The following is a 22,924-nucleotide window of genomic DNA, read 5'->3' as shown; positions in this document are numbered from 1 at the left end:
GGACCCACTTGATACATTCTCTCAGTTCAACAGCAAACTATTGATAACTGCTCTTTGAGTGTATGGGTTTATTTTTTTCTGACTAGTTGTGCATGCACCTTAGAGTCTGACCTTTTCTCTCAAGTTCATGTACCAGATTCTAGTCTATATCAGTGTTATAGCTTGACTTTAAGAATATTCATCTACCGTTCCCATAGTTATCTTGTCAAAGAAGTAAATTAATTGATTTAATATGGTGGTTCTGGACAAATGCACAGTGGGTCTCCTTTATCATACACATCTTCTAGGTACTTACAAATTGATTTTTAACAATATGTTCCAGTATTGCCAGGTACGTCCAAGTTAGGTTGATTGTTCTATAATTCATTGTCTGCTCCTGTTTTCACTTTTTGCTTTGTTTGCCCTTCCCCAGTCCCTGGCCCGTATTCCATAAGTTCATAAATTAAATGATTGCTAATGGTTTGGACACTGCTTCAGCTACAGTAAATTTAATCAGGCCTTCCTGACTTGAGTTAATGTACATATTACATAACCTCCTATTTCTGTATTCTAGCCTATGTTTCCATCCCTTGTTCTGTATTATGTCAGCATCCAGTCAGAATGAACCATTGTATTAAGTAAAGTCATTGAACATTCTTCTGGCCTCAGTTCTTGCTCACCTTCCCCATTAAGTAACAGAGCTTTACTTTGCATCCTTTTATTTGTAAGAGTCGTTTCTTCTTGCCTTTTATGTCCCTGTTTTGTGCCCTAACCTTTATGATTATGTTCATACGGGTTTGTTCTATGAACACGTATCACTTAGCTATGTGACCTTTCTGTGCTTAATGTCTAATCCTTAGCTCTCCAAAAACCTGCTGATCCAGCCATATTGGTCTCTTCTTATCTTTCCTTTGCATCAAGATTGCTTGCTGAGAAAGCTGCCTTTTTAATATTGCCTTGCTCAGAAAGCTGTCTTTTCATCTGAGCTGTTTTCCCCTTTAAAATCCTTTCTGCTTGCATTTTACTTAAGAGTTCTTTGAGTCTGTAGATATTTCTGCTAGTATAGTCCCTAGGTGCCTGCTGTTAATATGCACGTAACTACCCAAGTTCTAATAATGCCTGGTAGCTCACCCAAGTTTTCAAGTAAGGCCTATATTACTGTGGGGCCTGACACATTAGGCATTTTTAAAACATGCATGCTGGATGAAGGCCTCCCTCCCTCCCATCAAACAAAGCCACATGGAGGAACTGGGGAACCAGAGATGTGTGTAAATTCAGTTAAAATGCCCCCTGTTTGGTTTGGAGCAGGGCTTCAAATGTAGGAGATTACATGGACCACTGGGCTATGGGGTATTCAATAGGGCTATCCCATTGAAGCTATTTTACTTTGTATAGAATACTTGACTATTCATTAGAAGAGGAAGCAGTCTCACAGGTGAGTGTCCTAGGCACCAAGGTATGCCATTCGTGTTATACTCCAATGAATATTAAATAAGGTCACCCTTCTGTGTAAAGACGATACAGTTGGGGAGAAGAAATTATGTACCAGATGTTAAAATAACAAAAACCAGCAAGGTGATAAAGGGGAGTGAGGGTGGGTAGGAATAAGCAGTTGGTTGCATCATATTAAAGTTAAGGTTTTCCATACTAATGTCCTATTACTTTTTCATTTAGCCATGCACTGTATGATTCTTGTTGCAAGAAAGGTGTGCAGTCAGCATGAAGAGGGGGCTGTATATAAGGCCTTTGTCATTAACATCTCCCAGTAAGAAAAAGTGACAATTACTGTCTTGTGTGTCAGCATAATTGGTAATGAACTAAAGGGTGGGGAGTAGTCCTCACTCTCAAAGTTTCTTTAGTCTACAATCATTGTTTGGGCAGAGGGAAGTATGATTGACAAATCTTAATTGCACCTATCCCATTACTCTGTTAGTCTCTCTCTACTTGAATGATCTCTTCTTCCACATAGTTGTATTTAATCTTCACATAGTCTTGAACAAACTTTAAGTGAGTTTAGAATTTAGTAATAACAGTTTATTCATGCTTCAGGAGTTGGTGACATGATTTAGAGTTAAATGCAAAGAGATTTACTACCTTTTAAGTACAAAAATCCCTTAGAATATGCAGCTGAATATGTTATTTTCGTATTTTAAAAATAATTTATACATAAACTTGGGAAAACATTCAAACACTTCTGTTTTGTTAAGTCTTAGTAGGATAATGTCTGAGAGCCAGTGACATGGATCCATTACACATGGCATACATTTTAGGCTGGGCGCTGGTAGGCACAAGTACGAATCCATACTTTGTACAAAAGAAAGGGCAAAGTGTTTTGAATGAACATAATGGTGGTGGTGATGGCAATCCCTCAATTTGAGGATGATCTCTACCACAACTCACTAATGGTTCTTGAGAGAGCCTTCTACGATCAGGTCACAAAATCATTGGATGCAGGTATCAGGTCGATTTGACAGGACCCGCCCTTAATGAACCCATGCTGGTTGCTCTTAAGCATCGTCCCTTCCAGATGTGCTCCTGGATAATTTTTTCAAAGAGCTTGCCCAGGACCGAAGTAAGACTAACAGGTCTGTAGTTGCCTGGGTCCTGCCTCCTTCCTTTTTTGAAGATGGGGACCACATTGGCCTCCTTTCAGTCTTCTGAAACCTGGCCAGAGCACCACGAGTGCTCATAAAGCCGTGTCAGGGGCTCCGCGATGACCCCTGCCAATTCTCTCAGCACCCTAGGGTGGAGAGCATTTGAACCTGCTGATTTGAACACATCCAGCTCCTCCAGAAGTTCCCTAACTTGGTCCTCCCTTACCCTAGGCCTGGCAAAGTCACTCCTGAGTCCATCCTGAATCCCGGTGGGGGAGATTTTTCTAGAGGCATAATTGGTGATACCTCTCCCAGTGACAACAGTAGGTCACTGTAACAGGGGACCTGCTCGGGGCTGATATAAGCATGGCCCACCCACCTGTTCCTGGGCTAACTGTCCGCCTTCTCGTCCGCCATACCTTCATGTTAATTAGTCAATAGATGTTAATCAAAGTAGGAGGCTGCCCATTTCCTGTCCCATTGCCAGGGGGTGCTATCTGCTGCTCCTTTCCTCCCCTACACTGCAGCCCAAGCTTCACTGATGACATCTCGATGTTCTCACTATCACTGGCCCCCACACTGGGCCCCAGAATCCTCCTGACTGAACCCCAACCTGGAATCCTCTCATCAGGCAGCATAGCTCCCTGACCTGCTTCCGCTTCCAGGTGTGGTCCCCCCCACCTTCAGCTCTCTAGCCCTGGACCACCTCCAGGCCAGATGGAACACCAGGCCCTCAGGTCTTGCGCATTCCTCGTGGTGGGCCCCCGGCCCCTTGACCCTTCCAGTCCTGGCCCCAGCATAGGCCAGTCAGGGGAAGTTCAGACAGGCGTTGAGTCTATGTCCCTTTTCTCTCTCTGAGGGTCCACTCTCTGGGCCCTCCAGAACAAGGGGTAACCCACCCAGTTGTAGGGGCTAGGGGTTAAGGTGCCCCAACCCACCTTTCACCAGGGTGGTAACTGGTTTGGCATTTCCTGGGGGCTCCCACACCACTGAGAGCCTGACCAGGCCACCCACTCCAAGCAGGGTGCAGTTTTAGGTCATACCCAGGACCTGGAGCCTTCTTACCATCCCCTACAGCTCCTCCCTTACCTCCAGATGATATCAACAGCCCTCTAGCCAGGCACTGTTGTTGCCTTACCTCTCACAACAGAACTGCCGTGTTTATATGGGCAGCCTCAGTTACAAAATGGCTGCCCTAATCAGGCACCTGGCCCTTTAAGTGACAGGTGCACACAGTCCCCTGCCACAGTCACCCAGGTTTCACATCTGTAGAGGAGAGGGGATGGTAATTGCTTTGTAGACCTGGATCTTGTCTTTCTGGAGATTGCAATGAATGAAGACATGCTGAAGCAATTTCCCAAAGAAAAAACTTCATGCTGGATCCTGTGCTGGATCTTCTCATCAGTGTTCATTTTCTGAGAGAAGTGGCTACCAAGGTTGGGGAAGTGTTTGACTACTTCCAGAGTCTTTTTCTTGATGGTAATTTGGGGAGGGAAGTCTGGAGTAGGCTGATAGAGCTCTTCGGTCTTCTCAATTTTGAGAGGGGCCCAGAGTTTGGTAGGCTTTTCCAAAAAGATCCAACATGGTCTGGAGGTTTTTCTTAGTGTGCACAAGAATGGCACAGTCATTGGCATATTGAAGGTGAAGGATGGTTGTTTTGAGTACTTTGGTCTTTGAGCAAAATTGACACACATTGATGAGCCCTCCATCCCTTTGGCACTCAATCTTAATTCCCAAAGAAGGTGGTCCTTAATGAGAACCAGGATGACTCAGAAAAATGGAGAACCAAATTGGGGTGAAGATGCATCTTTATTTGACCTGTTTGGATGACAAACAGATCTGTCTCTGATCTGCTACATAGAATGGTTGCAGCCATCTGGATATGGAGGAGCCTCATGACTTTGAGGTACTTCTCAGGACATCCAAATCTGGCCAATACTTTCCACAAGGCTTCATAAGTGATGCATCAAATGCCTCAGAAAGGTCAGTGACGTCTATATACAGGTCCTGATGGTGTTCCTGACACTTTCCTTGGACCTGGTGGGCCACAAAGATCATATCAATTGACCCATGGGATGGTCTCAAACTACACCGAGATTCCAGCAGGACTTTCTCAGCAAGAGACAGAACATGGATCAGGAGGATGCAGGCAAGGATTTTCCCTGATGTGGAAAGGATTTCCCACCCATAGACTTACCTCCTTTTTTGAAGATAGTCACAATGTTGGCATTCCTCAGGTCTCCAGGAATCTATTTGTTGCTCTGAATTCAGAGAATAAGTTAATGGAGTCTCATTAGCAGTTGCTCACCACCATCATTCTTTTTTTTTTTTTAATGAATATAATGCTAGTGTAGGGGATACACTGTTGTCCAATACTGTATTTACTAGAGGTGCACCAATACATCGGATTGGTGGTGATTATAAAGAAAATTGACTATCAGAAATCTTTTTTTTTTTTTAACCTGATGTGACTGATAATTTGGTGAGTAAGTGCCCCATGCATGCGCACACACACAGCACAGCACAGAGGTAGCAAGGAGCACAGCCTGGCAGCATGGAGAGCTGTATCCAGCTGGTAAATCTGTTCTGGTGGAAGGGGGGGAAGGGGCATGGAGTGGGGCAGATCAAGGCCCCCTGTGGTGAGGGAGGGAGTGGGGATGGGGTAGGTGCTGCCCAACTGGAGTGGAGTGGGGCAAGGGATGGAGCCATGGCTCATCTTGGGGACATGGAGGAGGCAGCTCCCACTGCTGTGAGCACCCCAGGAGGGTACGAGGGGGGTGCATGCCCCCAGATCTGTGTGCAGGGTAGAGGCAGGCTGCAGCTGCAGGCTGGGGCTGCGCTGGGCTCCTCCTGGTGGGGGTTGGCCTGGGCTGCACTCAGGCTAGGGCAGGAGGTGGCACTGAGAAGGGGCAGTGTGGGGGCTACAGTAAATTATGGGGTAGCTGCAGTCCCCCCACCCCAGATCCTTCCTCCCAGTGCTGCATGCCCCGAGTGCAGCCCAGCCCAGCCCTCGCCAGGAAGAGCCTGATGCAGCCTTGGTCCTAGCCTGCAGCTGCAGCCCATATGAATCCCATGCCATCCCATGCACAGGTCTGGGGGCATCTGCCCCACTTGTGCCCTCCCGGGGTGCGCACAGCAGTGGGAGCTGCCCCTCGCCCCTGCATCCCTGAGAAAAGCCGTGGCTCTGTTCTTTGCCCCACCCCACCCTGGCTGGGCAGTGCCTGCCCCAGCTCCTACTCCACCCCACTTCATTCTTCACACGGGGCCTTGACCTACCCCTCACTACACACCCCTATCTTCCCCCTGCCCCTTCCACCACAACAGGCTTACCAGCCGGACACTACTCTTCAAGCTGCTGGGCTGCATATAAGATTGCCTGCATGTCCTGGGCAGCGATGTGCAGGCAGTGGATTGGGGCTCTGCCCCAGCTCTGGATCGTGCTGTCACCACTGCAAGGAGCTGGGGCAGACCCACTATCTGCTGCCTTCACCTCCCTGCCCAGCACGTGCAGGCTGCAGATCACAGCTCTGCCCTGGCCCTGGAGGGCAACACCACAAGCTCCCAGCCTGGCTCTGGAGCAGCTCCCTGCCCTTCTCCGCACCCTGCAGCAGGGATGGTGCTAGAAAGGTACTGGGGGGAGGCAGGAGCTATAGCCACCCCAAAATTCCTTGTAACCCCCCGTAGCTTCCCCTCCCAGTGCCGCCGCCGCTGCCTGTGGCGGCAGTTGAGCCCACCCTGCTTCTGCCCGTAGCACAACTTCCCCTTACCAACCCACCCCTGCCCCAACCAGGAAGAGACTGGCACTGTTGCTGCCTGCCAGCATTGCTAGGGCCAGTCACTGTGGAAACCCCAGCCCTTGCCATCACCATAAGGCTGCTGCTGGGATCTCCATGGAAACTGGCCCCAGCTATGTAAGCAGAGGCTGCTGGGAAATTAATTTTACTACCGGCCAGATCTGGCCTGCAGGCCACACTGGCTGCCCCGGGCTATGCGATTAGTACATCGCACAGAAACTTAGACATACAAGTAACTTATTTTCCCTCTTCCTTATTTATCCCTCAAATAACTTATTTTGCTATTTTCAGAGGCAGGAATTGATCACAGGCTTGTTATAACATATGCTAATACTCTAGTCTAATTATAGTACTTCTGATTTTGTCTTTAAAACTTGAATTTAAAAAAATCACTGACATAAACAGAATTCATTGAAGGTAGGTTGAATAACTCCAAGGAAATGACCCTTTTGCCTTAAATTAAGACAAATGCTTATAGGACTAGAAGATTTTAAGGACCCAAGGATATAAATTCAGCAAGAAGAATACAAACAAGGTTTTTGGTGTTGCAAAATGAGTAAATGAGATGAATTGGATTGTGTATTTGGACCATATAAGGATGAGCTCTGATGTTTATAGTACATGGGTGGGCAATTATTTTGGCTGGAGGGCAAAATGAAGCCTTACTATTCTTCTATAATGTGGGTGGGGTGTGGTTGGGGGGTGGCAGTACATGTATGGTGAGGTAGGTGAGTGTGTGTGTGGTGAGGTGTGGGGTGCTCGGCTGTGTGCAGCTCTGGCCAGCACTACACCCAGGGGTGAGGAGCACAGCCTGCCTGGCCTGCCTCTATTTTTGGGGCTCTGTGTGGGGCATGTGCAGCTCCTGCACACGTATGTGCGTGTGTGTGCATGTGTGTATGTGCATATGTATGTGCATATGTATGTATATCTGTGTATGCATATATGTATATGTGTGTACATAGCTGACATACATATGTATACATAACTTGTAAAGCGCATGTGTGTACACACACACGCAAGTGCACACACGTGTTTGCATATGCTAGAGTGTTTGCATGTGATCTGAGAGAGATTTGCTTTGGCCATCCAATATGAGGGGAAGGACTTCTCAAAGAGGAGTTGTACATTATGTTTAAAGTGGTCAGGTGCCTTCTGGTTTTGCTGAGGGCTGACTCCAAAGTCAGATGAACCCTAAATGGTGAACACTTCGGGTGAAATCTACTGCAAAGCTCCCGCTGATTGCAGCGGAACCAGGATTTTACCCTTTATCTCTGACTTGCTTATGCTTCATCCTGGGGTTGAAGATGTGGTCATTCATATGGATTGTCCTCACTTCTATCAGGCCAAAGGCCTTGAATCGGCAGTGGCCTAGGAACCAGATGAGTTGGAATTGGAGCACAAATGTGATGTTACTGATACTGGCCCTGTACTACAGAAGTGACAGCTATATTATGCTCAGGCTAGAGATTTCTCATTGCTTCCACATCCAATCTCTGGATTTGCTACATGTACAGTAATTTGCTACACATACAGCAAATTAAAAATGTATAGCTCTGTAAGCAGTGAGTGGATTATTTTACTCAAGTCCTAAGAGAGAGGGCTTTCTTGGCCCTTATGTTTGTGCACCTATGTCTTAAACCATTAACACAAGGTAAAGGTGGTCAGAGCTTTAGCAACTGCTCCACAGTAACTTCCATGTTCATGCTTTTGCCCCAGGCTGACAGTAGTCCTCTGTAGTTTAAACCTCATTTAAAGAGTGGATTAGTCATCATTCTGTATCAGGTAAAAGGGTGCATGTCAGTCTTTAATACAGAGCAATAAAGACCCATCTTTTCTTTTGATAACTTGTTTGTGTGCCCTTGCAATCCTCAGTCAAACCTAGGACCTAGTGATTTTCCAGCCCACTGATAAATAGGGCAAGATGTGTTTGATGGAATCTGAGAAGTGACCTAACTAGCTCTTTGAAGTGTTTCTTCTTCCTAGCTAGCATCTCCTGGGGCCAGAACGAGTTTGTGCCAGTTTTCTGTTCTGCTAGTAACTTACCTAAAGATGCTGAGATATTGAGAGAAGAGCATATTTGATTTTGCAGTGATAGAACTGATGAAGTAATGTATGAGCTGCATCAGTCAGCACCAGGCAGATCCCCAATGTAAGAACCATTGCGCAGTGGATTTTATCTCCTGCTTTACCATTGGGATGTTGAAAGATGTAGATAAGACATACCTGCATTTCAAGGGTGTTGTGTCACTAGTATGTATAGAGTGCTTTGAAAACCTGAAATGCAGCACTGACAACCCAAATTGTTTAAAGTCATGAGACTGGTTTTCAGTCATGAGACAAGATTTAAAAATATTACTACTGCCCCTTCTAACCCTGAGTTTTTGCTGATGCAGTATAGGTTTGTGGTTCCCCTGAACTGCAGTTTTAAGAGTTAGCAATCACAGTGGTTTAAAAAGGGAATTCACACCTCTCAGAGCTATTATTTCAGCCTCTAAAGACCCCAGAGGACAGGGGTGACTTTGTTGCACATGTTCAAAGTTTTTTTTTGCAAGTCATCAGGGTTAGAGATAATGATATCACCACACAGTTCTGAGAATTGGGGGTCCGTAAGCATGCATTTGTCTTCCCTGCTTAAAGCTGCCTATAAAGGCTGTTTCTTCCTCTCATTCCTACTGCAGCTTGTTTTGTTTTTAAAATATAGATGTGATGCTGGGGAGAGAAGAATTAAAAATGCTGCAAAGTGCTGCTCTGCTTTGTTACACAAGATCCAGAGTTGTGGAGGGTTATGAGAAATTCCTCAGCACTCCAGAGACTGTTAATCCATCTGCACACAGTATCCAACACACTCGGACCCTGGTCCTGATCATTACTAACAGTGATATCCTGAGTTTACCCAAGGGTAAAAAGCAGATTTCTGGCACCGGTTACTTATGAAGTCTCCTGCAAAAATCAATATTTGGGACATTTTCTTAAGGGACATAATTAAAATCAGCCTTCTTGGGCTGCAAGTGGACTCACACTAGGCAATCACTTTTAATCAAGCTCCATACCATTAGTCTAGTTTGAGAGAATTTTTCTTTCTTTATTCATCGTTAGAATGAGACTATGCAGCCACTGCACTCTCAGACCTGCTGAGTATTAAAGAAATTCAGACTTACTCAGAACAGTATGACTTTCTTGGCTGAAGGCCTTTTTTTTAAAAGTATTATCGGAAAAATGATACGTTCAACTAATTTAAGGGCAAATCTATCCCTGTTTTCCATAAGGGCAAATTGAGAAGTATATCAAATTGTGAAGTATGCACCTTTTCCTAATTTGGCTTAGAGATCTATAATTTAGTGTCTGCTTTCTAATTCAATTCACTTCTAACCATCGGGGCGGGGGGGAAGAGGAACCTGGGCTCCCTTAACTGCATAGATGGAGAAAACATTTTAGAAGACGTACCTAACATTTTTCAGGCTTCAATTAGAACTGAATATCTACTAAGTTAACAGATATATCAGTTTTATAAGCTTATGATCAGTCCTGGTCAGAAGGAAAGCCAGTTGAAGATTCCCAGGTGATGTAAGTTTAAAAACCTGCCTGAATAAGGACAATAAAACAGGAAAGGAAGTATGGAAATAGAAGATTACCATACCTGAAGGGAAGGTAGGATCTCAAGCATTTTAATAGGCTCAAGTTCAGAGGATTGGGTAATCTCCATCCTAGAACTCTGAAGCTATGTGAAATCATGGGTCTGATGGCAACAATCTTTAGGTTCGTGCTGCATGACTGGAGAATAGGATGTGTATTTAAGAAGGAAAAAATTAATTTGGGCAATTGTAGGTCTGGTTGTATGTATTTAAGCAAGAGGTATCTAGCCTGGAACGGAAAGATGATCGTAGGAACTAAGCTATAGCACAGAAGGAGACTATGACAGTTTAGCTCCTTTGCCCCTCTCCCTCCCTCCTCCCCCAGAAGAGGAAGGTGGTGGGGGAGGCAAAGGTTGAAAGGTAGCTGCTTCCTACAAATACACAGGGTGGGGGCTGTGAATGCCAGGGAGGGAACTGGCACTTGTATCACATTTTGTACTAAACTTAACTTAGCTGTGAATTAATTTATGCTGGAAATGAGAGAGTTCCAGAACTTCTCTAGTTGGAAGCTCCCTTCTAATAAATGCAGTGCGGACAAACAACCTAATTAACTTCCAGGCAGAGCTTGATTGGTTCATGAAGGCGATCACAGCACGTGGTTGCTTGAAACAGCAGGCAAGTAGACTCCATGACCCAGGAACACCTTTCTACCCTGATGTTTCTAATCCACTCTTTTGAAAGCTTAGTCCTTGGGTCAGAGAGATGGTGAATAGCTTGATTACAGATACTACTGTTTTCCAAGATACTGCTGTTTTCCTAAATAGAAAGGAGAGATTTACCATATTTTTAAAAAAGAATTCCATGTGCCAATACTTAGTTGCCAACCTGAGAATTTTTTTTTAAGCTGACAACCAAACTCCGACTGGCATATGTTTTACATAATGTAAATGTAACTGTTCTGCTAAGCCCTGGCCAGCAGTAAGGAGGGCTGGGTTCAAATTTAGGGGCTTAACACCAGCTTTCTAAATCTGTGAAACCTGGAAAAAGAAATCTTAATTGGATATGCTAAAGGAACAAACTTCCCTGCTTGTAAGCAACATTCAACTATAACAGGGTTGTTATAGGGAAAGAAGGGATAAACACACACCCTTAGAAAAAACCTTACCCATTAAGCATTAAGTGAAATTCAAACAGTTTATAAATTTCAATCACTAGCAACCCAATCTGGGGAAGCTACTGTAACCTTTGGGAGGGGAGTCTTGCCCAGGGCTACCACCCAGAGGCTCTAGCACTTATGCTAGCCAAAAGTGACCACAACCACTAAGACCCAGGCTCACAAACAGTAAAACATGTAGCACCCAAACCCATCCTACATGTCCCCTACTCACCCCCACGCTGATACCCCCAACCCCATACCATGTTGCTCCATGCAGCACACCCCCAATTTTACCTTCGGTGGCCCTGCTCCCCTTGTCCATGTATAGACCCCCAACCCTCGCTTCTCCCTCCTCCTTGCTCCACATCTCTGTCCCAGCCACACTGGCCCTGTCCCTGTCTCTGCCCCTGTCCTACATGGTCCCTCAGATTGCTCAGGGCCACATGACCCTGATACCTTTTGAGACAAGCAGCCACAACAGGAAAGTGATGGCCAGCAGGATTCAGCAGCAGCACATAGATAAGCGGGGAGGGGTAGAGAGGCCTCTAGGTCATAAAGCCCTGATGAAGCGTCCCTGTAATGTGCTGAATCGTGTTTCCACTCAGGCACAAGGTGGCTTTGCTCTGCTATCCATCAACACTTGCATCCAGCCTCATTCCAATGACAGATCTTCAATCAAGCGCTCCTGGTTGCTTATTTTTTTTTTAATGAAGGCTATAGTTTTTTGGTTTTTTTAAAAATAAAGTTTATGGCCCATTCCATAAATTTACAGGCACTTATCTACCTATCCTTTTAACATCCATAATTTCCTTTCCGCCCTGTTCCATAGACTTGAAAGCAACCAACTTATATACCAAAGGCTGGGGGAAGAGGGAATCCAAACAAAATGTTTTTATTTTTAAATATCTTAAACTATTTTAAAATGATTAGGATTTTAGGTTCCCAAGATACTTTTTCCATGTAGCCCTGACATACTGTTTTGCAAAATGCTAATTACTGTAGTTCTCACTTAATCTAATCCCCACTTCAAAGTAAAAATACAATTTAGAACAAATTAAGCCTGTTTATAGCATACTAAATGCTATGAGTGACCAGTTGGCTTTTTTTTCTGAGTGGCAAGATGTGTCAGACTTGTTACAAGTTGGCCTAGATATAGAGTGAGCTGGGTTACTTATACCTGTACATCCCTGTAATTCTGGGGAGGAGGAGAAAGCAAGCAGAGAAGAAGGAAGATACTGACTGGTATTTGTCCTGTTGCTTTCTTTACTCAGAAAATTATTTGACTGGTCATCAGGTGCCACTTACTTTCTCCTTCAGGATAGACAGGAGTGCACCACTCATTAGGGAATACTAAAGCGATGGGAATTCCACCCCAACCTAGTCTCAGAATCAGGTTAAATGTAGTAGTATAACCAACACCCACTAAGAGCTCTTTTCACGCAGGCCCTAGATTTTGCTTCCTGGAAACCCTTCCAGGATGATGATGATGATGATGACGATGATGATGAATGTGGTGGTAGTATTTTGCCAAGCATGTTGCAACTGTTGTCAGACTTCACTTAGGCTGGAATATTTGTAATCGGCTACAGATGTCCAAGGATTTTTTTCATTTATTTGTGTGTTTATGTCACAGACATCAAAGTGTTAGATACTCAAAATTATTGCAGCAAAAGTGTCTTACTACCTGTATAGCTGTTTTAGTAATGTTGAAGTGACAATGTGTGGTTATGGTCCAGGAAATACACAGGAGACAATGATTCTTTTGGGTGCTCCTCTTTTATTGGACCAACTGCATAGTTGGGATAGTCTATGCCAACCATGCAGTTGGTCCAATAAGAGAAACTACTCACAGAAATACTTACCGTTGCATCCTCCTCCTTTTTTTTTTTTTAACTGCAAAGTCTACATTTGCAAAAACAGGGAATCTCTTCATTTTATTTTACGTTCATTAAATATTTTGGACACTAAAATATTCTCTTTCCTAATTAATCTGTTAGTCCTGGAATTCTAGTTCCGGTTAAAATGAAAGAAAGGAAAAATTCTGGCATTCAGGATATGTATGTTTTTCTTGTTCAGTACACAAATGAAAACCTGATTTGGTGATGGATGTGGAAGTCATTGTTATAACATTTAAAACAGACTCATCCCTACATACAAACAAAACTACTAAGAATAATAAGTAAAACATGATTTATTACACTTTGTACAAAATTAGATTCAAAACAAGCCAATTTGGAATATAATACATTTTGTATTTTGTCTGTATTTTACATGCTGTTGGTAAATGATCACTGTAAGAAGAAAAGTTAATTTTGTTGTTTTTTTCTTATAAGCCTCTTCAATGTTGTCGTTTTCAGTTTCTAAATTGTAAGGAAGTAGTTCCCTGCAGAACTACTATTATTTCTGATTCCCCAGCAGGAGGTGTTCTAGATCAACAAGCTGGCTTTCCCTAGTTTGGAGGGATTTTCCAAATTACAGCCTCAGTTACTACTACCAAGGTAATGCCGCTATACCGCAGTCCTTAGTAACATGTCCTTTTTACAGGATGTCTGGAAATCCTACCACAGTATTGTTAACAGCAAAACCATTACAACTGAAGACTGGCAATCACCAGAAAAATCCAGTGTTCTCCAACAACCATTGGTTAGTCTCCCACACTTTTTTGAGTTTAGAGTGTGCTTTGATATGGTTAATAAAATACCTTTTAGGAAAAATAAATATTTTGCATAATGTATATACAGAACTTGGTTTCCTTCGTAATTTGTTCAACAATACGCACACACAAGTACAATTTATTCACAAACTTACAAAGACTAGGGAAAACGTGCTAACATGAAGAAATCAAAGGAATCAGCTGGCTATTTATGAAAATGTACAAATTATATGTGAGAGCTTGAAAAATGGTGGCTTACCTCAAGGAAATAACACAAATTGCTCTTCATCAGTCCAAGAACAGTTTAGCCCGTCCATCAAAATATCCCTCCAATATGCTGGAAGCTGGTCACCTTCATGGAATGTCAAAATCAATACAGAATAGATTGCAAAGTAGGACTAAATCTACTTTCTTTTCCTTGTGCTTCAAGGAGCCCTTTGCAAACGTTTCTACAGAATGCAGCTTCCCTCTTCAGCATTTATTCTTTTTCAGTCCTTTTCTGCCCACAAATAGCATATGCAATACACTTGTCCAAGACTTCCTTACCAGCACACTTTTTTAAAACAATGAAATAATTATGTTCAACAAAAAAATATTGCACAAAAAAGCATAATACACTGCAGGACACTACAGAGATGATCAAAAGTAAAGAGAGACGGAAACAGCTATTGCCCAGCCTAAAATTTGAAGAGATCGATGAAATGCTGAGGAGAAACTGGCATAAAACAGGTTTCTGGGTCATTGGCTGTACAGGGATGTCCTGTATCCTGAAGAAATTAAAGAAAAGACAAGTTATTTTCTCACTCCTCCTTCTCCCTGCCCCCAACTTTAAAAACAACCAACCAACCATTTTTGTTTAAAAGAAAAGAACTTTTCAAATGCACACTTCAGTCAGGGCATACATTTACTTGAGTTGCAAGTCAGGAATTTTTTGCTGAACAGGTTTTTTCCTTGTGTTGAAAATAGTGACTGTTTATGAAATCAGAGCCAGTTCTGACAAGTCTCTAACTCAAAAAAAAAAAGAAAAGAGGCGCAAAATAGGCAAACTGTCCCATTTCAGCAGTTCTAAACCAGGAAAGTTTAAGTTTGAAAATTATGTTTATTTTTGGAAATTTAGTTTAAAGGGGGGAAAAAGAAAGATTTAAATGACTCATTAACAATAAAATATTTTTATAGGCCCAAACTAATCTTTCTTTTTTTTTTTTTAAATAAAAATTTGAGACTGACATTTCATTTCAATTTGGGATGGGACAATTTTGATCTCAAATTTTCACTGAAGGGTGAAATATTTCCTGCCCAGCGATAACTGTAAGCAGTTTAGAAAAACAAAGGTCTTTGGTTATGCATACACAATGGGACTCTGAATCCTGGATTTCAAGATACTGTCGCGCTAAACTTTCTAAAAATAAGTCTTATCAGAAAAAGTTTCTTCTGGAAAACAGAGCAGGAAACAGAGGATTCTTCTACTCTACAAATACAGCAAAGTTGAGTGTCCCTATCACAATATTCAAGCTCTTTTATTCAAATTAGTGTTGGGAAGCCAGGTAATTGACTGGTCAAGTGACCACCTATTACTTAGTCACAGTAAAAAATCTTTCAAATATTCCATGAAGCCAAGAATGCCCATGTGTAGGTGGTAGCCTTTTTAATTCCACGATTTCATCTCTTAGCAAGGGCAGGAAGACTGCATACCTTGCCCCTCAGTCCTGCAGGAGTCAAGAGACGTGTGTGTATGCTTGTTCGCTCATTCACTCCAGATCTTTCCTGCAAGAGAATGTCTCTTGCGAGAGTGAACACCTGTATGCTCAACTCCATGATCAGAAGGGGTCAAAGTAGCTTCCCCTGTGCCTTCCCCAAACTAGGGATCACCGTGGCTGGTGAAAGTTGGTAGTAGGGGCATCTGCAGGCTGGAATACCTGTATGCCTCTCTCGGCAAGATTTCTACTCCTGCAAATTTCCCAGAACCTTGGAAATCTATCACAACCCTGTCCGTGGCTGTACATAAACACTCCTTTTCTCCCTCCCTCTATTAGTTGCTGTGTGCGTTTTTTAAAAAATTTTATTCTGTAACTGTTCAGGCTGACCCTTGGGTTTTAGGATAAAAGCCAAGGAAAACAAATGTTTAGTCCTGGGTATCAATCCCATCTACACATACCTAACACTGATGATTATAAAAATTAATACAATTTATTAGAACTTAAATTTCATAGTTTCACAAGAACAGATAATTAACTTTTTTATAATTAGCATATTATCTAACCTACTGGAGAATCAAGTCTCTCTTTTCACTGTTCTAATAAATTAATGATTAACATATTTGACCTGTATCTGACAATATTTGACTGGTCAGTTGACCAGTAAGAGCAGTGAGGCAGTGGACTAGACTGCCGAAGGAAACGGTGGAATCTCCATCATTGGATGTGTTCAAGAAATGATTGGACAAGCATTGGTCAGGGATGAGATAGGAGCTATGTCTATGCTGTACTATTGGTATTTCCCATACTTCTGGGATTTCCTGATTACCGTGAGGCTGGAATTTTTTTTCCCTTCCTGCTCCTAGATGTGGTGGTGGCAGGGGTGTTTACCTTTTTCAGAAGCATTAAGGGTTGGCTACAGCCAAGACTGGGGATTTTGCTGGGGTTTGCCAGTGCTGCTTCTGGGACTTAAACCCAGAGGTCCATGGGTATACGGTCTTTCCACTTTGCTCAGGATCAGATCTATCACTGTGTCTGGGGCCAGGAAGGACTTTTACCCCACAGTCATATTGGTATGAGCTGTGGGGGTTTCTCCCTTTCCCTGCAGCAGGAGGCATGGCCCTCTTCCTAGAGTCCCTTGATCTTTTGTGTACATGTTGACTACCACTGTGGCAGCAGGACATTGACTGACACTGTCCCCTTGCTATAGCTGGGGCAGGTTAGGGTGCTATGTCTTGCGGTTGCGTCAGGGTTTACTGTGTAGTTTTACTAAGAGATTAAGACCAGATCATGGACTTGTATAGCTTGATTTGGATAGGGATGATCCTGCGATTGATAGGGGTTTGGACTAGATGACCTTTGAATGTGCCTTTGAGCCTGACTTTTCTTTGACTCTATGAAATGTGCAAACTTAATTCAAACCAACTGCATTATAATATGAACCCCTTTGGGGACAAGGGAAAAATTACTGGGGCTGCCAAACAATCATTGAGGGAGACTATGGAAGAATATATAGTTTGTCACTTATTTTTCAGATACTATTTGAAATGCTAAGGATTAAAGTGTATTAAATCTTTATGTGGCAAACTCTGGACAAATAGCTGCTTGTGACAGCATAACAAGTACAGAGGTGGCAGAGGTTAGAGCCCCTCTTGTTGCTGATCCCTGTACTAATTCTTAGCTAGTTTTTTTTGTTTACATATTTCCCATATTTTCTAAAAAAATATGCGTAGGGGAATAATGACAAAAAATTGAAAGTAAAAGTTCTCAAATTGTTTGAGTTTTAATTAAAACTGGCCAGGGTGTTTGAGCTGTAATGACACCAAAATCCATTTGTGAGCAGTTTTTAAGACCTCATTCCTCAATACTTTTAGTATTTTCTTACAATTTCACTCTACAATGCTTCACAAAGCAGTACTTCCAGGCAACATGAAGCAGTGGTGCATGGCAGTGTTATATATGTCTTAATACCACTCCTGGATCATAAGGCATGCATGCAGAAAGCACCGCTCAGAGTTCTCTGCAGGCCTAATCATTGTCAATTACAAGATTACACAAGTCTAAAGTAATTCAAAGGCCTGGCAATAGCACTTCATTGGTACTGTGAAATGCAGTTTCATATCTCTACAACATCTATAAACATGATTTCTTTCCCCCAAGATGCTGTATTCAGTAACTTAGGTGCTAGATTAATATCCTAGGTATTTTTTTCTCTCTCCAGCACTATCCATTCCCTTAACTTCAAATGTACACAAAACAGGACAGCAGTGCAGTACACTTGTCCATACTGCTTTCAAGCCTGTTTTAAGCAGACAGTATAATTTGCATTCATTTACTGTTGGGTTGCTCTGCCAGTACAGCCACTTATGACAGCAGAAGGACATGAAGACTATCACCAGTTTGTTTCTCATAGGACACTGAAAGGGCAATTATTATTTTTTTTTAATATTGGTAAGGTCATTATTTAAATCAGGGATGCAGAGTTGAAAGGCTGCCTTTATAGTAACCCCCTGGAGCTCTCAGTTTCCATTAAAAATAACATCACTGAGACACTACCCTCAACTTACTGATCAAAACACCCCAGACCATTCAAGTTAAATAAGTGTTCTATTATAAAAGTAACTGTGTTTTTTTTTAGCTGACTGCAGCTAGGACCAGGAAGAAGAGGTTGGAGATGCAATAATCACAAGTCCCTGACTTGGTTCAATAAAGAAATGAGTAAGTTTCTTAAAAGCACTATTTATAAAGCTCAGGAATTGCAGCTTTATGCAAGTATTAAGTGGAACCAGAAGTCCAGTGTTTTGGGGAAAGACTCAGAGGAAGTAAATAAATTTTAAGGGGATAATATAACAACTACAGTTTAATCTTACACTACTGTTATCAATGAAACGGTCTTTCTGATTTCAGAGGGAAAGTACGAGAACTATGCCCAAGTTATTTCACAAAAAGCAAGAACTTAAGCCTGAAACTTTGCTTATCTCCATAAATATTAGGCATGAGAGCATAACGGCATCTGTAACAAAGGACATTTCAAATTCTTTGCACAACAAATAAGATGAAGACAAAGCCTCTGTTTAAGTGTTGCATCTTTTCAAATTTAGTTTCTTTCTGGGTTTAGAAAAGTGTTATGAGATTTTCAGGTGGCGACCTATTTGTGGCCCTTCCCTTGCTTACTGGACAAGGACAGCCTGATAATAATACGGAAACAGGACAAAGAACCATACAAACAAAATAAGCAACAAGTGGAACGGCCGAAGAAGAAGTGATGCTGGAAGCAGAGAAAGCAGCAAAAGGCTCTGAGCAGATAAAAGCTGCTGCACTTCATTCTTTTTGACAAGAGGGCCAGGCTTTGCAGTCTGCAGGAAAGGAGGCATGCAGTGTCAGAAGAGACACTTCTATTGAAAAGCAGATACTTCCGCCCTTCACACTTGTCACCAGAATGTATTTCCCAGCTCTCAGGCTCTGTAATCACTGCCTACCTGATGCAGATATGTGGAAATCTGAGTTAGTTTCTTTCACCTGTACTGTCTTTCTAAATTTACTGCTGGGCACAGCTTGTCACAGGCTGTCTGTTTTTATGCTGCTGTGAAGAACAAAACATCATCCTAAGCTCTGCCCTGCCATTCAGGAAATCAATGCGGAAGAAGAATTTCCAGTAAAATCAGGTTTTGTTTTTTTAAACCCAGAGAGCAACTTCCATGAGGAAGAGCCACGTTGATCTGAAAAAGCTATTATGTGTTTTTATTGGAGCTGAGGAACAGCGTGTTCACCTTGTAAGTTTTAATAGTTTTACATGTTATTACCCAAGAATTTGAATCACAGCAAGTTTCAGTTCTTCTATTAAATTGTATTTAGCTGGATCTAAATACATATAAATGCAGAGAAAAATATGTACTATATACACGGAGCAGCTAATAACAAACACCATCATCTTCTTTCCTCAATTTCAGTTTACTTGCAAATTAGAAATGACTGTAATAACCAGGGGGCTGCAGTGGCCCAATATGAAATTGTTTCACATTCAAAATATGTTTTTGTATTTTTTTCTCAGGTTAGAAAAAGGGGAATCTGAAATTCCTGTCTGCAAATAACCTGCTAGGAAGATATTTTAAAGTGCCACAGAATTATTTGGATTGGGATAAAAATATCTCTTGGATCCTCATTTCATAAATAGTTATTTAGCCAAGAGACCCACTAACATTTCTGCCAACAAAGATGCCTGTTATAGCATAATCAGTCTATTTAGAGATGGACTGAATTACTTCTGTAAGGTTAGACTTTATTATGCAGTAGTGACATGGTTCACATTCCAGTGTCCTACAGCAGAAAACCTCTATACTTATCACTAAACCCACAAAACCTACATGCTCATTCTAAACTCAAATTCCAAATCCTATCTGGCAACAAAATGTGTTGTTATGGAAGCAATTCTGGTGCTCAAGTCACATTTACTGGCAGCTGCACCCACCTTACATCAGGATCCCCAAGTTTAAACAGTATCAGCAAGGAAAATTGCAAATGAATGGTAACTGAAGTTGAAAATGCCAAATATCTAATAGTATCAACAATTGCAACTTCCTAGTTGTTTGGAACAAACCAAGAAAAATTACAAAATATTACAAAATAGGCATAAATGAAAGAAGGGATGAAATGCACAAAATACCTTGAGTAACAAAGCAAGGTGGTAGTCCTTTGAGATCATGAAGGAAGAAGCAGGAGGGAATGCAGTAAAGTAAGAGAGGAAATATTAAGATATTTTGGAATGGGTATCATTTAAAACAATAATCTTAATACATGACTATCCACCACAAGAATATTCTGCACTAGATCATTTTAATCTATTGGAAAACAAAACCCACATAACCCATCACTGCAACTCTGACAAGAGTAAATATGCACATCACCTACACGGAATTGCTAAACCACTGCACAGTGTTTTAGTAACCTACCTGCAGGTGAAGAAATTACCTTTAAAGAAGGTTGAATGGAATATTTATACCCATTTTAGAGCAACTGACATGTATGACCCAATTTGTAACTGAAGAAATATAGAATTACTCACAATAATGACACCATATAATGATGTAGAAGAGTTACGATACAAACAAAAAGCACTTATAAAATACCTCACTTTGTAGTGCATTTTGCCAGTTTTAATCCATGAATTCTGCATTTTGTCTATATTAAAAATGATTGTTTGCCCCTAAAAAAGAAATCCCCTCTATCAAAATTAAATGAGTATATACTAGACCCTTTCCTTTTTCTTAATATTAAGAGTCTTAGACGTTCTGTGACATCACTACATTTCCAATGAAGTAGTTAGTAATGACTTCACTCCTATATGCAAGTTTTCTATGATGATTTGTTTTAAAGAAATGATCATAAGACAAGAAGCCTGGATACTGCTGTTTGGAAGCCTGAAAACCTTATTACAAACAACACTGATTACAAAAAAATTCTGAAAATAGTCTGTTCACTGCACATACTTGAGAGCACTGTGCTTATAACCAGGTTCACCATCTCCCTGTATAGCCAGGCAGCCTCCTCTGTGTGCAAGCCTTTCATAGGAATATGTGCTATTCATTCCTGAATTATGCAATCTACTCTGCAATATCATAGGTAACCAGACCATATACACTTTTTTAAGAGATCCGGTTTAAAAGCAGTTTAGGTTTGGCTGTTTGTTTCCACGACTGTTGAAAAGTGATTCTAGAACTTCATTCCTCTGATCGTTAGGCAACAGCTTCTAATTTCCAGGCTAAGTTTATTTATGGCCTGTTTATACCCATTTGTTTTTGTTACAATGTCGTCCCTTTAGCTATGTTTCCCTTTTTTAAAATTAAGATGCAAGGGGCAGCAGATGCTTCAAAGCAGAGCTTTATCATTTTAAAGATAAGGGAACACAAATTTAGAAAGTGTACAGAAGAGTGTAAAAGATGAAGCTTTGTGTGGGAACAAATCTGTGTTAGTTACAGGAAACACATTTGACCACTGCTACACATAGTTTATATAATACTGGTCTTCAACACAAATACTAAAGCCAACCTAACAAATGGTTTGGCAAGAGTGTATTTACTACACTTTATCTATATAAACCGGCACAGCTCTTTTCCTAACTACAACAGTTATTTCCTGGCACCACAAACTTCACAGCAGGGTTGTCAGGAACATGCAGTAGTGTAACTAAAGTAGGGTGAGTGGGGCACCAGTCTTGGGCACTGACCAGAAGGTGGGGGCATAACTGTCCCCCTCTTCTCAGGAGTCTTTGCTATGGAAGAATCAGCTCTTCCCTACCCACTACCTGACCTTAGGAGCCAGGCAGGGCAGCACCCCAACAAAGCAGTGTACCTGGAGAATGGGGGAAGGGGAAGGTTGTGAGTGCCCCTGACCAAGGAGCCTTTCCCTGTCCTGAACCCAATATGCATGCATGGGAGAGGGAGTCAACAGGCCACCAGGGTCAGCTCCCAGGGAGCCCAGCCACTGGGCTACTGCTTGCACACAGCAATGTTGCTCCAGCAGCAGCAGGGGCCACATTCATTCCCTCTCACTCCCCCAAGGCTACAATGGTCAGCATACCCTCACATCCCCTCCCCCCCGTGAATGCTCAATGAGCTCATTACGGCCCTAGGAGCAGGTTTTGCTTCCCTTTGTTTTCTCATATTTCTTTAAAAGGCTTGTGAGAGGGTCTGGACTGACCCGACTGAAAAATGGAGCTATTTATTCACAGGACAGACAGCAGCTGCAGAGCTAATTTACTTGTACTACCTTGCTAATGTGCCAGGAGAAACTACTTTCCAGAGCCGGGGAGAGCAATTTAGCCAAGTGAGCACTGTCAGCTTTGCCAACAAAGGTGCTAGGTATAGTATAAATCAGGGGTAGGCAACCCCAAGAACATGAGCCAGAATGTGGCAAGTGAAGGCATTTTGCTTGGCAGTCACATCTCAGGGAAGGGGCAGGGCTGTGCTGCCATAACAGAGATTGGGACTCTTGCAGCTGTCCACCCCTGGCATGCCAACATTTTATAAGGTAGATTGTGGGTGTTTTTGGCATTCTGCCTAAAAACGCTGCTGACCCCTGGCATAAATCATTTCATTTAGAGATGGACTGAATTATTTCTGCAAGGTCAAACCATAGCTTATTATTTCTGCAAGGTCAAACCTTAGCTTATATGTCAGTTTATATGTTAGTGCCATGGATCACACTCCAATGTCCTATCTAATCGCTAATCCCACAAACCCTCCATGCTTATTCCATATTCTGTTAGAATCCTACCTGGTGTCAAAACTAGTTGTCATGGAAATAATTCTGATGTTAAAGATAACTAGGTAAGTACAGCCATACTACCCTGGTAGAGCTCTCAGATTAACAGGGTCAGAGATATTCAGTACTAAAAGGATGATCAAACGAGCAATGTTCAGTGCATTAACACACAACAATGCTTCAATAGTGTATAGCTGTCTGTTCTATTCATTACCTTTTGGA

The 22,924-nt window shown here is 42.1% G+C and overlaps 1 protein-coding gene across 3 annotated transcripts in view; it reads right to left on the bottom strand.

Annotated features, from left to right (window-relative positions):
• Positions 1-13,268: 13,268 nt before the first annotated feature.
• FBXO25 (F-box protein 25) overlaps positions 13,269-22,924 on the bottom strand; it is a 72,258-nt gene continuing 62,602 nt past the window's right edge. For 2 of the 3 annotated variants that reach the window (XM_019537474.1, XM_019537477.1), the window contains one exon: positions 13,269-14,515. In XM_019537474.1, coding sequence (XP_019393019.1) covers positions 14,426-14,515 — 90 coding nt within the window. In that variant the 3' untranslated portion in view covers positions 13,269-14,425. Of the gene's footprint in view, positions 14,516-20,105; positions 20,133-22,924 lie in introns of all 3 variants that reach the window. The other variant, XM_019537476.1, reaches the window with a different exon arrangement.

Source organism: Crocodylus porosus, unplaced genomic scaffold (genome assembly GCF_001723895.1).
Source record: "Crocodylus porosus isolate Cpor-Errol unplaced genomic scaffold, CroPor_comp1, whole genome shotgun sequence".
In the NCBI taxonomy this organism is placed as follows: domain Eukaryota; kingdom Metazoa; phylum Chordata; order Crocodylia; family Crocodylidae; genus Crocodylus; species Crocodylus porosus.
Note: the sequence above shows the minus strand (reverse complement) of the source record. Positions and strands in the feature narration are given on the sequence as shown.